Source organism: Zingiber officinale, chromosome 2B, assembly GCF_018446385.1.
Source record: "Zingiber officinale cultivar Zhangliang chromosome 2B, Zo_v1.1, whole genome shotgun sequence".
Lineage (NCBI taxonomy): Eukaryota > Viridiplantae > Streptophyta > Magnoliopsida > Zingiberales > Zingiberaceae > Zingiber > Zingiber officinale.
Window position 1 is genome coordinate 109,221,833 of NC_055989.1, and position 14,050 is coordinate 109,235,882.

The following is a 14,050-nucleotide window of genomic DNA, read 5'->3' on the forward strand; positions in this document are numbered from 1 at the left end:
TTACCACATTTTCTAAGATGTGGATGATAAGATGAATTCAAATATTCAATTAAGTTTTGTTCTTCTAATCCCTTTCTACTTTTTTTTTAACTTTAAAAGTAAGAAAATTAAAAATTGATGGTTAATTAAATCAAAAATGACAGGACAATATCATGTCACCTTCTTGTCCGCACACTTCAACATGTATTAGAGCATAATGAGATGAATTTACATAGTTTTCCTCTTATAATCTTCTTTCATTTAAGCTATTTCAGTCTGAAAATAAGATCATAGCAATAAGATATTTTCTTGAAGTAAAATTTCAGAAAAACAAAGTAAAAAAGACATGTTAACTAACAAAAATTAGTGCAGATATTATTAGTTGAATTCATTTCAACTCATCTTGAAACATTTTGACTCGTGTTGAAGTGTGCTCAGTGTCGACAGGATACAGAACTTGGCATGGGAAGCATAGGAGTGGATATTCATGCCAACTATACAACAGAGCTCGAAATTTCAAGTCATGCATCGCATAGTTAGTAGTATATTTTGCACCCATAAGCAAGAAAACTTTCAAAAATTTATTAATACTACATGACAAAAAACATTGTTGCCTCACTGCCAGTTCAGCGGTTCAAAGGTTAGAGCTAACAACATTGCTCAATATAAAAAAGGACAAAAATGTCATTAAAAATTTGAAATGCATGCAAAAGGGCTAACCTGTAACCTGCCCGAGCACGTACATCTTTTCAGCCAGAGAGTAGAAATATTTTGGATCAAGTTTGACTCTCACAAAACATCTAGAAACTTTAGCTTCAAAGGTATCAGGATCTTTAAGAAGTTCTACAATTAAAGATCGCCTCATATAAACCAAATTGATGTTCTCGCTAACTATGGAGGCATAGTGAGATTTATACAATGCAGAAAGGTCTCTCTTTTGATTCTTCAGATGTGATGTATCAAATTGGTAATCATTGTTTTTCTTTTGTTTCTTACGCCCACCAAATGCATCATCACCCTCTTCCGAACTAAAGGACAACTCATCGTCTGAGTTATCACTTGAAGCAAAGTGACTTTCCAGTAAGCTGTATATTTTGTGAAATTTCACTTTCTTCTTTCTGAATAAAGTGTGCAGCCGTTCATCACATATAACATTTTTTTTCTTCTTATCATTAGGATCATGAAGTTTGTTTTCTTGAATGTAATCCTTTACAATTTCACACGCATCCAACTGTGTAAGTGGTTCTTTTGTATCCTTACCAAAAGATGCAAGAAAGCCAATCAGCTCTACTGAACCCCAACCAACAAACTCCTTTTTCTTTGGCCTGGATCTCTTTTGCCGCTTCTTTGATCTAACAGACATGCCTTTCAAATCGTCAAAAATTGCCAACCCATTATTGAAATTGTCTTTAAACTCATCAAAATCAGATTCCACCTCCTCAAGTTCATCTGAATCTGATCCAGTCTGACAATTTTCACCTCTTTTAAGAAGAGCATTTGCTGTCTGAAGATCAACAAGTGTAAATTTTTCCTGATCCTTGATGATTTCCCAATAATCCTTGAACAAAAACTCATATGTAGTGGTATCTTTAAAGTCTATCTTTCCCTGGAGAAAATGGCTTTCAACTCGATATGAACATATTTACTTAGAATATTAAAAAGTAGCACGTCGTAACATCAATATCACACCATTGGAAAGAGAAATATCACCAAAACAAATCACACTACTTGCATAGCAAGCTCTTTGTCTTCATTAAACAAGATATTGCAAAGGAGGCAAAAGAATCATGAATTTCAAAGTTGAAAAGATACATAAATGTTTCAAATAAAGATTTTAAATCCATCTAAAATCAACTATGACTGCATAAATGCAACTACTTAATGCCAAAGAAATTCATGCATTATCTATTAAGAGATTTATACAGAGCGTACCCCATCTGAATCAACATCCTTATTTTCTTCAATTAAAATTGCTAGCTTCAAACAGTGACTACAAAAACCCTTTGCCTTTTTTTTAACTTGCACAAAAACAGCTTCCTTTATACATGAGTCGGTGCCACATACTGACTTTGGGCAGCAATAACATTGGATAGCAGCTGCTCTTTTACAAATACAGCAATAATGCCAACCTGCCACATAGATTGTATCAGCAAAGACGGCTATGTCAAACCAAAGTGAAGCATGATAATCAAAACTTAAATGTAGTTGAAGAAGATTATCTCATTGTCTCATATTAATTAGTAATAGTAGGTCTAGAATAGAGTAGCAACAGAGCTCCAAACCACATTACACCTTTCATGTTAGCATTGCATTTATTGTTTATGCTTTTGCATGTGCATTTTATGTTGCTATAGCTACCACAATACAATGTTACATGTATTTCACTTTGTTACTAACCCTTGTATTTTAATGAGTTTGCAAAAGGATTCATCAAGAATTAAGCATCATCTATCCACCCTCTCTAGCCAGCCATACCATACATAGTCTTCCAAATTCTTCTTATTTCTTGGTTGTGTAGCTTAATTCAAGTGTAATGGAGGTGTATAAGTTGTTATAACCTGGTAGTGTTGCCATGGCCCAATTTAGTTGACACAAACTCTCCAAGGTTAGTTCAGATCCTCTGTCCCCATTTCTCACTGTCCCCGTGTCCCACTGCCGATCGGACGGGTCAGATTACATCTCAAGGATGCCTTGCACTTCACAAGGATACTGCACACATCTTAAAGATGTCATGATGCATTGAGATGTAATCTGACCCGTCCGATCGACAGTGGGACACGGGGACAGAGAGAAATGGGGACAGAGGATCCAAACTGCTCCAAGGTTCATCAACACACTTTTCTAGAGAGAAAAGTTCGTTGAACAAACTTTACTAAATTGATCGGCCCAACAACTTTGTATCATTGTTGGTCAATCCAACATTAGAGCTTGCAATAGACATCATTTACAGCATGACACATTGAGCCTATAATATATGAGATGATCCTTTCAATTCGACCACAATCAAGAAGATCTTATGGAGGTGATAGAGACTGCCATGACATAGAGGTTGTAAAGTTGGGTAAGGAAGAATGTGCACCCGTTTAAGAGGCTCGGATATGTGAATTATAGCAACGTGTCGGGTAAATTTCTACTTAGTCATCCCTCACGTGGTTCATGAAGCTCAGTTTGAACTAGATAAAACTCAAGCTGAGTAAAGTGATTCAGTTAAGCACTCTCACTTCCTCAAGTTCTAGCTTGCATTAAATGCCTAATCTCATTCTATTACTTCTTGGATTACTTTAACTGCGTGCTCAACCTCCAAGCATCTCCTTAAATGCTTGATTCAAGAGACACATGAATGCAAGTCCATCAATTAAGGAGATATGTTCACTCTTGTTCATTAACAATGCCTGTAGAAATATTTTTGCGCATTTTTCGGTTATTTTCTGATATTTAGGATCCAAGCGGAGCCTATACAAAACTTTATTTGTTAGTACTTATTATAAAATGAAATAGCTTTTATTAATGAAGAACAAATTAAATCTTTTTTTTTTTGTTTCATTTATGCTGAGAGGGAGCAGCCTGGGCATGTCCCATTGATGCATCTACTCAGGCAACCACACAGGTTGCACATAGGATCACACTCTATGACAAGATCTTAGAGGCATGACATAAAATGCATTGTACTTTTCCATGAAAATGCCATGGAATAACTGTATCAGTTTCCTCAAGGTTAGTAACTCTAGAGTCTAGAGAGAGATTATCGTCTAATAACCAGGTGATAGCATGGATTTCTCTTCCCAATGAACTTGATAAGAGAAGCACAATTTTCCAACTTTTGGCACAAAATGTTTCAATTAGGTGGCTATTATCGCCTTCAAAATTCACCATTGGTTTATTTGCTACATTTTTACTCGTCAGCTTGAAGCTTTGTGCTCCAACTTTAAACAAAATTATATAGTAAGATGCTTGTCCAAACAAGAAGTAAATACTATGTATCTGTTCCTAGCATAAGAAACCTGCAAACAGCAACTGATAGAAAAGATGTATAGGAACAGGGTATTAGATATTTACCACATGTCCAGCATTCATCACTCTCCAAGAAGATCGGATCCTTATCTAAACAATCAGGATGGTAAGCCTTAAGACAATTCCTAGAAGGACCATTGAATGATTTAGTACTGTTTGTTCCAGAATATCTCTTGATCTTAATTTTGCATTTTTCACAGGTAAGCAAAAACTTTACAATGGTCCAAACTATTCAAGATGCAACATGCTACAGCCAATAAAAAAGAATATTCCAATTTATCATGCATGCACAATTAAAAATAATTCCCATAAAGGCAAGCTTCCAATTGCATAAAAGTTGAAGACAAGAAGAGGTCAAAACATACTGCACAGAACTTAAGTATACAGAATTTGGATGGTCCCTTGTATATATATTTTTTTTTTGCCAATCAAGGTGTCCGGACTTCGCTCGACTAATCCTAGAGGTAGGCGGCCTTCTCTCTCTCTCCCCCTACCCCCTCCCCATTTGACTATCAAGTAAATCCAGAGCACAGCTTCTGCACACTAAGAAGCCGACCTCCAGGATATTCATCTCTATTTAGGATTTAAACTCTCGTCCTTTATTGTTCCTCTAAGTGTTTTATGACTACACCACACCCATGGGGGTATCCCTTGCATCAATGACAAATTTGAGGTTAAGGAGGAAGGAAATGAAGTAAAGGAAGGAGACAATGTCTATGCTGAGTGGTATGGAATTTTAGTAATTTACAAAATATGTTTCAACTCTTTGACCGCATGGTACAAGATTTAAAACCATACCTAACATAGGCAATGTCTCCTTCCTATGTTTAATCTTCTTCTTTCTTCAATTCTAATTCATTATTGGCACTATCAACACAATACAAAACAAGTACTATCCCATTCAAAGATCGAAATTTTGACACGACTCAAGATTTTGAACATTGGTTTGACATTTAAATAACGAGTTGATATGCAAAATGGATTCACAAGCAATAGAATCATCCAAAGATCAATCTATCTAGCTTAAATGTGTTCACTCATTTTTTGAAACACATTTTTTTAGTCCTTGTGTTCTATGGTTTAAATTTCTAAGAAGTACTTAAACTAAGATTATATATATCTCTATATAACATTTTAGCAAAGAACTATAATAATTTTATTTTCACCAAGCAAAGAACTATAATAATTTCACCAGCAAAGATACGTTTCATTTTGTTTACTAGCAACTTGCTAAAATTATGAAAGCCTAAATAGTCTAGTCTCAAACTATATGAATTCTAATAAAAGAACACTAAAGTTCTCATTTATAAGGTGTTTCATCCGGATTCTAGATTTCAAGTTTTCTTACAATGATTAACATCCTCCTTCACTCTTTAACATTTTCCTGTAGTTAAGAGACTTCTTCCAAATTCTCTTGACACAATCTTCTACCTAACTCTTTAATAGTCTACTCTCAAACTGTATAAATTTTAACAAAAGAACAGTGTTTCATCCAGATTTTATATTCTATGTTTTCTTACAATGATTAACAACTTCCTTCACTCTTTAACATTTTTCTCTAGTTGAGAAACTTCTTCAAAATCTTCTTGATTCAATTTTTACCTAACTAGTATTATTCCCTTATCATATGCATTATATATATGCTTGTATCAGCAAGCTGAATAAATGCCTAACATTTTCATACTTGGAAAAATAATATATAAGAGTTACTAGAAAATTAAGATGGTGGATCTTATTAAAAAATTGGCATCAAGAAGAGTACATTGGTATGTACAAAGTCATATAATAGTATAATTTCTAGTGTTAGAAGTTAGAACTAGCAAGGTACAACTACTAAATTTCATATAATTGTTGTCTCATCAGCATTTAGTTATGAGTCTATATCATTATAATGTGATAAAAGATAAGTATGATAAATTTTGTTACCAGTACTAGAACTATTGTAAGTGTGACGAATGATTTTCCAATGGTTATAAGTTTAGATCAAGGACCAACCGTATGCTCCCTATCTCATTTCCACTACCACTTGATAACCTGACAATTTGATATATGTTATTTAATGGCAATATTGTGTTAACTAATATATTAAATAAAATTCAAAGATTAATTATGGAGGAAAAGTTTAAAAATCTTATGGATTTTAGGGTAAGTAGAATTAAAATTAAATGTGGAATGTAATTTGAGTAATAAGAAAGATTAATGGAGTAGTTAGGATTGATGGAAAAGAATTCATTGTAAGTGAAAGTTTTAGACATCTTGAACAATTATTTAACAAGGGATATTAAAAAAGACATCATCGATAAGGCAAAGAATGGGTTGTCAAAATAGCAAGGATATTCCTCTAAGTTAAAGGAAATTTTTATAAGACCATATGATACATCATATGCTATGAAACAAATGCTAGGTAGAATAGAACTATAATAAAAAATAATAATAATGTAGTAGGAATAAGAATAGTTTGATGCATGCATTGAGTTACTAGAAATGAAAAAAATATATATTGAGATGGGAAAACCATATTTGAAGGTGACCAAGAGATTGTATAGTTAAAAGAGTTAAATTTTATTAGTCAATGTAATAAAAATTATTTAATTAATTTGAATATGAGTAGTATATAATAATTCATTATGCTTAATGAAGAGATAAAACTCATGTAGTGAATCTTAAATCATTAACTCACACATGGCTTAATGATGATAATGAAGAAGAAGATAAATTTTTTTAATTCATAAATTAGAAACTAGATTCAATTATTAGTCTCACCTTGGTAGGTATTATTTTGAAATTTGATGAGATTTTATTCAAAATAATCACAAAACATGAGATTTTGAGACTATAACGTTAACCTTAAGTAAGATTGAAAATAAATATGTATCTTCAACAATCAAAGTGTAATAGTTGAAAGTCGAATGTTGAATTGTGGAGAAATTTTTAGAAATTAGTAGTTTCAAGACGAACTAAAATTAAATATGTGAAATATAGTTGCAATAATAAGAAAGGATTTAGAGCACAATTTAGTTGGATGAATAAAAAATTTCATGTTTTAAATATTTTAGGTGTATCATTTGCTGGGAAGGAGATACTAATAAATATATCATTAATAGGGAAACATGAACAGGTAATATAAAGAGGATCTTATATTTGTGGAATTATTGCAAGCCTATTATATTGGCCAATGAATAGTTCTACAAGATTGCAGTATGACCAACCATCTTTTATGGACTAATATTGGATTGTTAGAAAACATGTATTTAAAAAATAATTCAATAAAAATGAGATTATCAAGATGGATATGAGGATTACTAAAGAGAATAAAATAGAAAAAAAAAAAATCATTAAGTTGAAATAATTAGGTGCACCTACAATACGTGATAAAATGAAAGAGAATAAGTTGGAATGGCATGGAGGCATGGACACGTTCACAGGTAATAAAGATATACTTGAACAAGTTGAATCAATTAAAATGGAAGATGTAAAGGATGCATGGAGATCTAAAATAACTTTATATGTTGTATTAGAAAAATAATTAGTTAATTTGAATATTGAGATAATATAGCTACACATAGATCTCAATAGAGGGATAAGATTAATATAGTTGACTACACAAACTTAGGCAACAACTAAAGAAAGAAAAGTAATAGAACATATAACATGGATGGACTTGGATAGATAGAAATTATTTACAATTTTTTCTATTTACAAATAGATTTTATGATATTTGAATCCATTATTCAACAACAAAAAATCAATGAGAACATTGTTTATAGGAGAAATACTTAAAGGTAAAAAATGAATGGAGGCTTCTAGATTGTTGTGTGCTTGCAGAATGGTCCTTAAATAAAATATATATATAAGATTATGGTGTGACCAATTATGTTTTATGAGCTAGAGCATTGACAACAAATAAATAATAATAAAATGGTAGAGATAATCATGCAAAAAATGATTAACCAGGTCAGGTAACATCAAACATGGGACGACCGATCTTAGAGATGCAAGAGAACGTGTGAGAGGTTGCATTACAACAACAACAACAACAACCTATATATATATATATATATTGTATTTATGAGCAATTGGGTGTAGCTATGAAGAAAATATAATGAGAGAAAATATATCAATGATATGGTATTCACATATTTAAGCATGACCCACAAATTGAATAGTTATGCAAGTTGAACTAATTAAAGTTGAAGTATTTGAGATAAAGAAAACGAAGAATGATACAACAATCCATAACCAAAACTATAAAAAAAATGAGAGACGTATTATGCATGAGATTGACCATGCTAACATAGAATAGCGGTAAGAAGCACATGCAGAAAAAAGCACCAAAAGATACACAAGTAAAAAATAAGAGAAAGAAACAGGGTCACCTGAAATCGCACACCCGTAAATTTCCCCCATCCTTGCAAATGAAGCAGTAGCCCTCCGCTAAATCCTCCTCGTTTGACTTCTTACTCATATTAAACCCGCGTCACTTACGTTTAAAATCGACTCCTTTACCTCGATAAGGATCCCTAAAACCTCGACAGATCCCAAAATCCACGCAGAACCTAAAAAGCAGCACAAACCCACCTCATTTTTCTGTCAATCAAACTGCGCTTCGATCAATCATCAGAGAATCGAGAAGCCAGCATTCCTCTCCCAAATCAAAACCAAACATAATCGAGTCCAATAACAGAAGGGACTTCCATAGCAACGGACGACCCAACGACAAGGAGGAATGGGGGAGAGAAGAGAACCCACAGCGAGCAGAGAACTGGCCGAACGTTACGGACTAGGGTGGAAGCCAAAACGGCGAAATCCTTCCACCATGACACTCTAACGAAGCTCGAGCCTCCCCGAGTCGACTTTATTCGAGCCGTCGTTTCCTTTTGCAAAAATCTCATTTTTACACCTGGACTTTATTCTTTTACAAACTATTTCCAAAAGTTTAGGTTATTCTGGTTGGCTCCTTGTAGATGAGCAAAGTTAATAAAAATAATATTTTACTTAATTGTGTACTTGATTTTGGATATTACGTAAAATGTGTGGTCATTTTCGAATTGATTCATTCCCATTGTCTTTCCTATAAGGCAACTCTTATTTTTCGACAATTTACCAAAAAAAACGTAGGTAGAGATCTAAATTTATCAAAAAGTTTACGTTACTTTGATATTTACCAAATAACATACCTTTTTATAATGATCTTCTTATTTTATCCTCTGGTAAACTTAACTATTTTTTTTTTTTTTTTATCATTTCTCTCTCTTCAACTATGCATATTCTCTTTCTTGTCCTCTTTTTTAGCTAATCTTTTTATTTCTTTTTTTTCTTAAACCTATTATAGGATATCAGAACCACGTTGGGCCTGATATGAGGAGATATTAGGTCAAACAATAGTAAAAACAAGAGAGAGATTTAGATTTTTTAAAACCTCTGGTCCACCACTAGAAATGTCGAAAATAACAATGGAGAGCATATTTGGACTCCTTGCAATTTTAGAAATTCACAGGACCTGAAATGACTACAATCTGAGGTCTCTAGGTCGATCAGTGGGTTTCAGTCAAAATGATATATATATATATATATATATATATATATATATACTCTCTCTTTTTAACTTCTAGGAGGGTCTTCTAGTGAGCCTCACATGTAAAAGAACTATAAGAAAACCAAATGCCCCCGCTATGTAGGATGATGGCTGCTTGTTAGCCTTCCTGAACCAGCACAGGTCTTATTTTGCTTTACTTTCTTTTACAGTTATTGTTCACCTTTGAGTTACTGAGATAAGGACTGAAGAAGATATGGAAGAGAGAAATGAAATAAGAGTATGTTTTATTAAGCCAGGTATTTTATAGATGCATACATGGTTTAAGCAGCAGAACTATCTTACAGATTGACAAGCAAACGTAAGCAAACTCTTACATACTAAGCAAACTCTTACATACTGAAACAGAAATAGTTAAAAGACATTACATACTGAAATTGACTTATTTTACATACTTACGGACAGAAAGGAAGGGCTTTGAGAGGGAGCTGGAGAGGGAGGTTGAGAGAGTGTGAGGAGGCAAAGAGAGAGAGAAAGTTGCTCGTAGTGGATGCCTTGATAGGTAGAGGAAGATGGCCTTTTATAGGCAAGAGTGGAGAGATGTCTTCGGGAGGAAGGAAACATTTGCTTGGGAGAGAAGGAAAGCATCTTGGAAAGTAAGACAGGTGGAAGGAAGGTGTTGAAAGGAAGGCATCTGCAAAAGAGACAGGTGGAAAGTAGTATTGGTTTTAGCGGAGACATTGGTGAGTGGTGGTGGCACTGTTGAGTACTGTTGTTGTAGTAGTGGTGGCATTGTTGAGTACGATGGTTGTCATTCTTAGCTGCCCATCATATTATCAATGTTGTCTTCTCCGGTTGAGTCTAAAGATGGTGCTTGTGAGCTGGAAGCTTGGTTTAGTGCTCTGTGTCTGGCTAAGGCAGCTCAATAGGCTCTAGCTGAAAGGGTGGAACTTGCTAATCTCTTGTTACTCATTCTTTCTGTCTTCTTCTGGTAATGTTGAAACAGGGTAGTATGCTGTGTAGTAAAGTGAAAAGGGAAAAACCTAGTACCCATATCTTTCGGCCAATAAATCTTTTCAGTGAATGATTCTCCAACCAGGATATAAGTATCAGGATCTTCAAGTCTGTCCCAACCCCAATGCGTCCCTTGGACTGAAACTCTCCAGTGTTTAAGTTGGTCGGAGAAGGAGGGAGGAGCTTCCCAATCACAGTCTGGGTCTGTAGGATAGTCTTGTAGCTCGGCTTGGTAACTGCCAACTTCATTTATGTCAATTTTAACTAAATGTCGGGTTGGCTCGATTTTGAGGTCCATCCATTCTTGAGGAGTACTGTCAAATGTACATACTACAAACGTTTCTTCTTCTTCCAAAGCAGTAGAAATAACAGTACCAAGTTTCTTTGGGAAATCTTTAACTGAATCTGGGTCATGAATCCATAATTTATGTAAGAGGCCGAAGTCAAGAAGAGTAAAAGGGGTAATTTGTCTCCCTTTGTAAGTCGTAGTAATGTAGGATTCATAATCCATGTTAGCTCTTCTAAAAGCATAGAGAAGCTGGCATTGACATTCATATTTATCTGATTCTATACAAGGTGATCCTTTCTTTTGGCATTTAAGCTTTGGGTTGAACTCAGCTTCATATACAATAGTCATTCCTTCAGGAGGTGTTTTGTGAAAAGCTTTTAGGGATTCACATAATTCTATAAACGTTTGTAAAGTAGATTTTTCAGCCAGACTGCGAACATAAGTATGAATATCCTCAGGAATAGTATTTGGGAAGCCTGCCAAGCGCATCTCAGATGCTCTTTGTAAAGCTATAGTCTTATTTTGTTCTTTAAGTTGAGCCAAAGTTAGGTACTCTGGTCTGATAGGAGTATTGGTGTGTTCTGTTGAAGGTTCTGCCAGGCTATTCTCAGGAGTATGTTGCACAACTTGAGCATAAGTAAAAGTATTTGTATTAGGACTAGTAGCTTGTATTGGTGTTGTTTGTAGAGTTGTATTCACAAAGAAATGTGGTCCTAGATGGGCTCTGGCTGATGTAAAAGCCTCTTCAAGTGAATAATAGCCTTTAAAGTATGGATATTCTAGGTTTTGAATGGCTAAGTTTGTTTCTTCCCATGTAGAGTATACCCCTGCCTAGGGTCCTGAAAAGACTACGTAATAGAAAATTTTCTTTCCTGCTGGTTTCTGGATAGTGGTAAGAAAGTAGTTGGAAAGAGCGTTTATTACTGCAATTTTATGTCTAGAGCTTCCTGGAAGTGTAGGGATATGTCAAATATTGTCAATAAGATAATTTTGGATGTGGTCAAGTCTGTCTCTGCCAACAAAGCGAAAATGATCTTCTAGTTGTGTGAAAAGTTTGTAAATCTTGAGTGCCAAAACGCATGGTTTTGGTGGAAAAAGTACGAACTTTCCTTGATCTGTCCATCCTGTAAGGACTAAAAATTAAAATGTTAATGTAACAATCTTGATAATGTATCCGCTAAAGAATTATTAACCCCTTTAATATGTTCCCATTGTATCTTAAGTCTTTTATTGATTATAGTATCTGTAAATTTTAACCAACGCTTTGTACTGAGGCCTTTTCTGACTGTTTTAGTTTATTGACCATATCTGGCTATGGCTTCGCAGTCTGTTCTAATAAGGATTTCTGGTTTGTTACAAATAAATAGTTTAAAAGCTTCTAAGCAGTAAATAACAGCTAAAATTTCATAATCTAATGATGTTAAGTGTCCTTTTTCGTGGTATTTCCCAGAGGCATAATGGCATAAGGCTTCTGTTGATTTAGGTTCATATTTGGAAGTTTTACGATATAAGTTACCGTCCCAACCAATCTCACAACCATCTGTTTCAATAATTAAATAATCTGAGTCAAGAGGTAAAGTTAACTTAGGAATAGTTTTAACCAGTTGTTTGATTTGATGAACTAAAGCAATATCTTGTTGGTTTAAGCGTTTTTGTCCAGTCAAAGATGTCTTATTGTATAAAGGTCCACTAATTTTTCCTATATCTTTTAGATAGGGTCTCGCATAATTTAGAAGACCTAGAAATGCTCTTAAAGTGTTAGTATCTTCCATTTTGTCTGGAAAGGCCAGAATTTTAGCTGTTACATATGTTGAATTCTTAGGGGTTGAAATAGGCCAAGGATCACCTTACAACCTCACATTAACAAACAATGCAAACCTGCCAACAACTAATTCAAAAATGTAGTATAGTAGAGATTTGTACAAAATTCTACAAATAAACAGATAATAAGTTATAGAGTCAACCAAAAATGTTTCAATAGTTCCAAGAAACAAACAAAATGTAAAGGTCATCAGAGATTAGATGATTGTACCTAGGTATGAAAGTAACAAACATCAACTACTTATGTAAGACAGATATTTGGGTCAACTATATGGATCTCATCAGGCCATCGATGATCATACCTAAGTATTCAGTAAAGAACATCAACTCCGATAATACAATAGATATTTGAGTCAGCTAGTGGATCTCATGCGCCTATTGAGCCATATGTAGTGTCATATACAAATCAAATTAGTTCAATTTCGGTAGTATTTGCCACTGTTATACATCAACATCAACAACTAAATATTTATCTCACTAATTACAGTCGGCTATATGGATTCTCCAAGGTGATTTGACTTGATCCCCTATTATATCGTTATCTATATTTAAATGAATTGTATTTTTTTTTATCATTGTTAACCAACTTTTCTTTGATGACCCTCTTCTTCGATTAATCTCATAGAGTCTAATAGGGCATTTGTTGTTTTGCCACTGATATATATTCACTAAAACAGTTTTTTTTTCATTTGAAAAAAAAGATCGAAGTATAGAGAAATAGAACCTATGGAAAATACTAAGACAATGTGAATTTTTCATCATATTTCAATTAACTTGGCCATTGTTAAAGGGAAAAAAAAATACTAATACAACTATAGAAAAAGAAACTCTTTTAAATGAAAGACAAATATGCAGCCAAAGGATTATTTTCAAACAAAAAAGTTAGTCTTAAGAAAAGTTTAAAAGTAGTAGTAACTTTTATGTGGAAACAAGAACAGAACCCTATCTGATTCTAGATCCGGTGGCAAATATGAGGATGGTAGGTAGGGGTGTCAAAAATGAACCCGACCCGACGACCCAACCCGAGTCGACCCGAAAAAAATCAGATTCGGGTTGGGCATTTTCGGGTTCGGGTCGGGTTCGGGTTGAAGGGTTGGAGAGTAAAAAATTTTCGGGTTGGGTCGGGTCGGGTTCGGGTTGACCCGGGTTGACTTAAATATAGGATTTTGTGGATTTTTTTTGGGGTTAAATCAAATTTTATTTTAAAAATTTAGATGTTTTTATGTATATTAATATCATGTTTGTATGATAATGATGGAGTATTGAGATAAAAGCGAAGAATTATAGGGAAAATAGCAAAAAAAAAAGTCATTTTGAATCGGATTTTCGGATTATATGGGTCGGGTTCGGGTTGAGGTGTTTTGGGTTGAACTCGGGTTCGGGTTGAGTTAAAAAAAAAAAAC

At 34.0% G+C, this 14,050-nt stretch overlaps 1 protein-coding gene across 2 annotated transcripts in view; it reads right to left on the bottom strand.

Annotated features, from left to right (window-relative positions):
* Positions 1-8,852, bottom strand: part of LOC122046755 (uncharacterized protein At5g08430-like) — a 28,179-nt gene extending 19,327 nt beyond the window's left edge. The window contains exons 1-4 of one of the 2 annotated variants that reach the window (XM_042607610.1): positions 8,367-8,851; positions 4,036-4,115; positions 1,912-2,108; positions 700-1,585 (exon numbers count right to left, since the gene is read on the bottom strand). In XM_042607610.1, coding sequence (XP_042463544.1) covers positions 700-1,585; positions 1,912-2,108; positions 4,036-4,115; positions 8,367-8,455 — 1,252 coding nt within the window. In that variant the 5' untranslated portion in view covers positions 8,456-8,851. Of the gene's footprint in view, positions 1-699; positions 1,586-1,911; positions 2,109-4,035; positions 4,116-8,366 lie in introns of both variants that reach the window. The other variant, XM_042607611.1, reaches the window with a different exon arrangement.
* Positions 8,853-14,050: the final 5,198 nt, after the last annotated feature.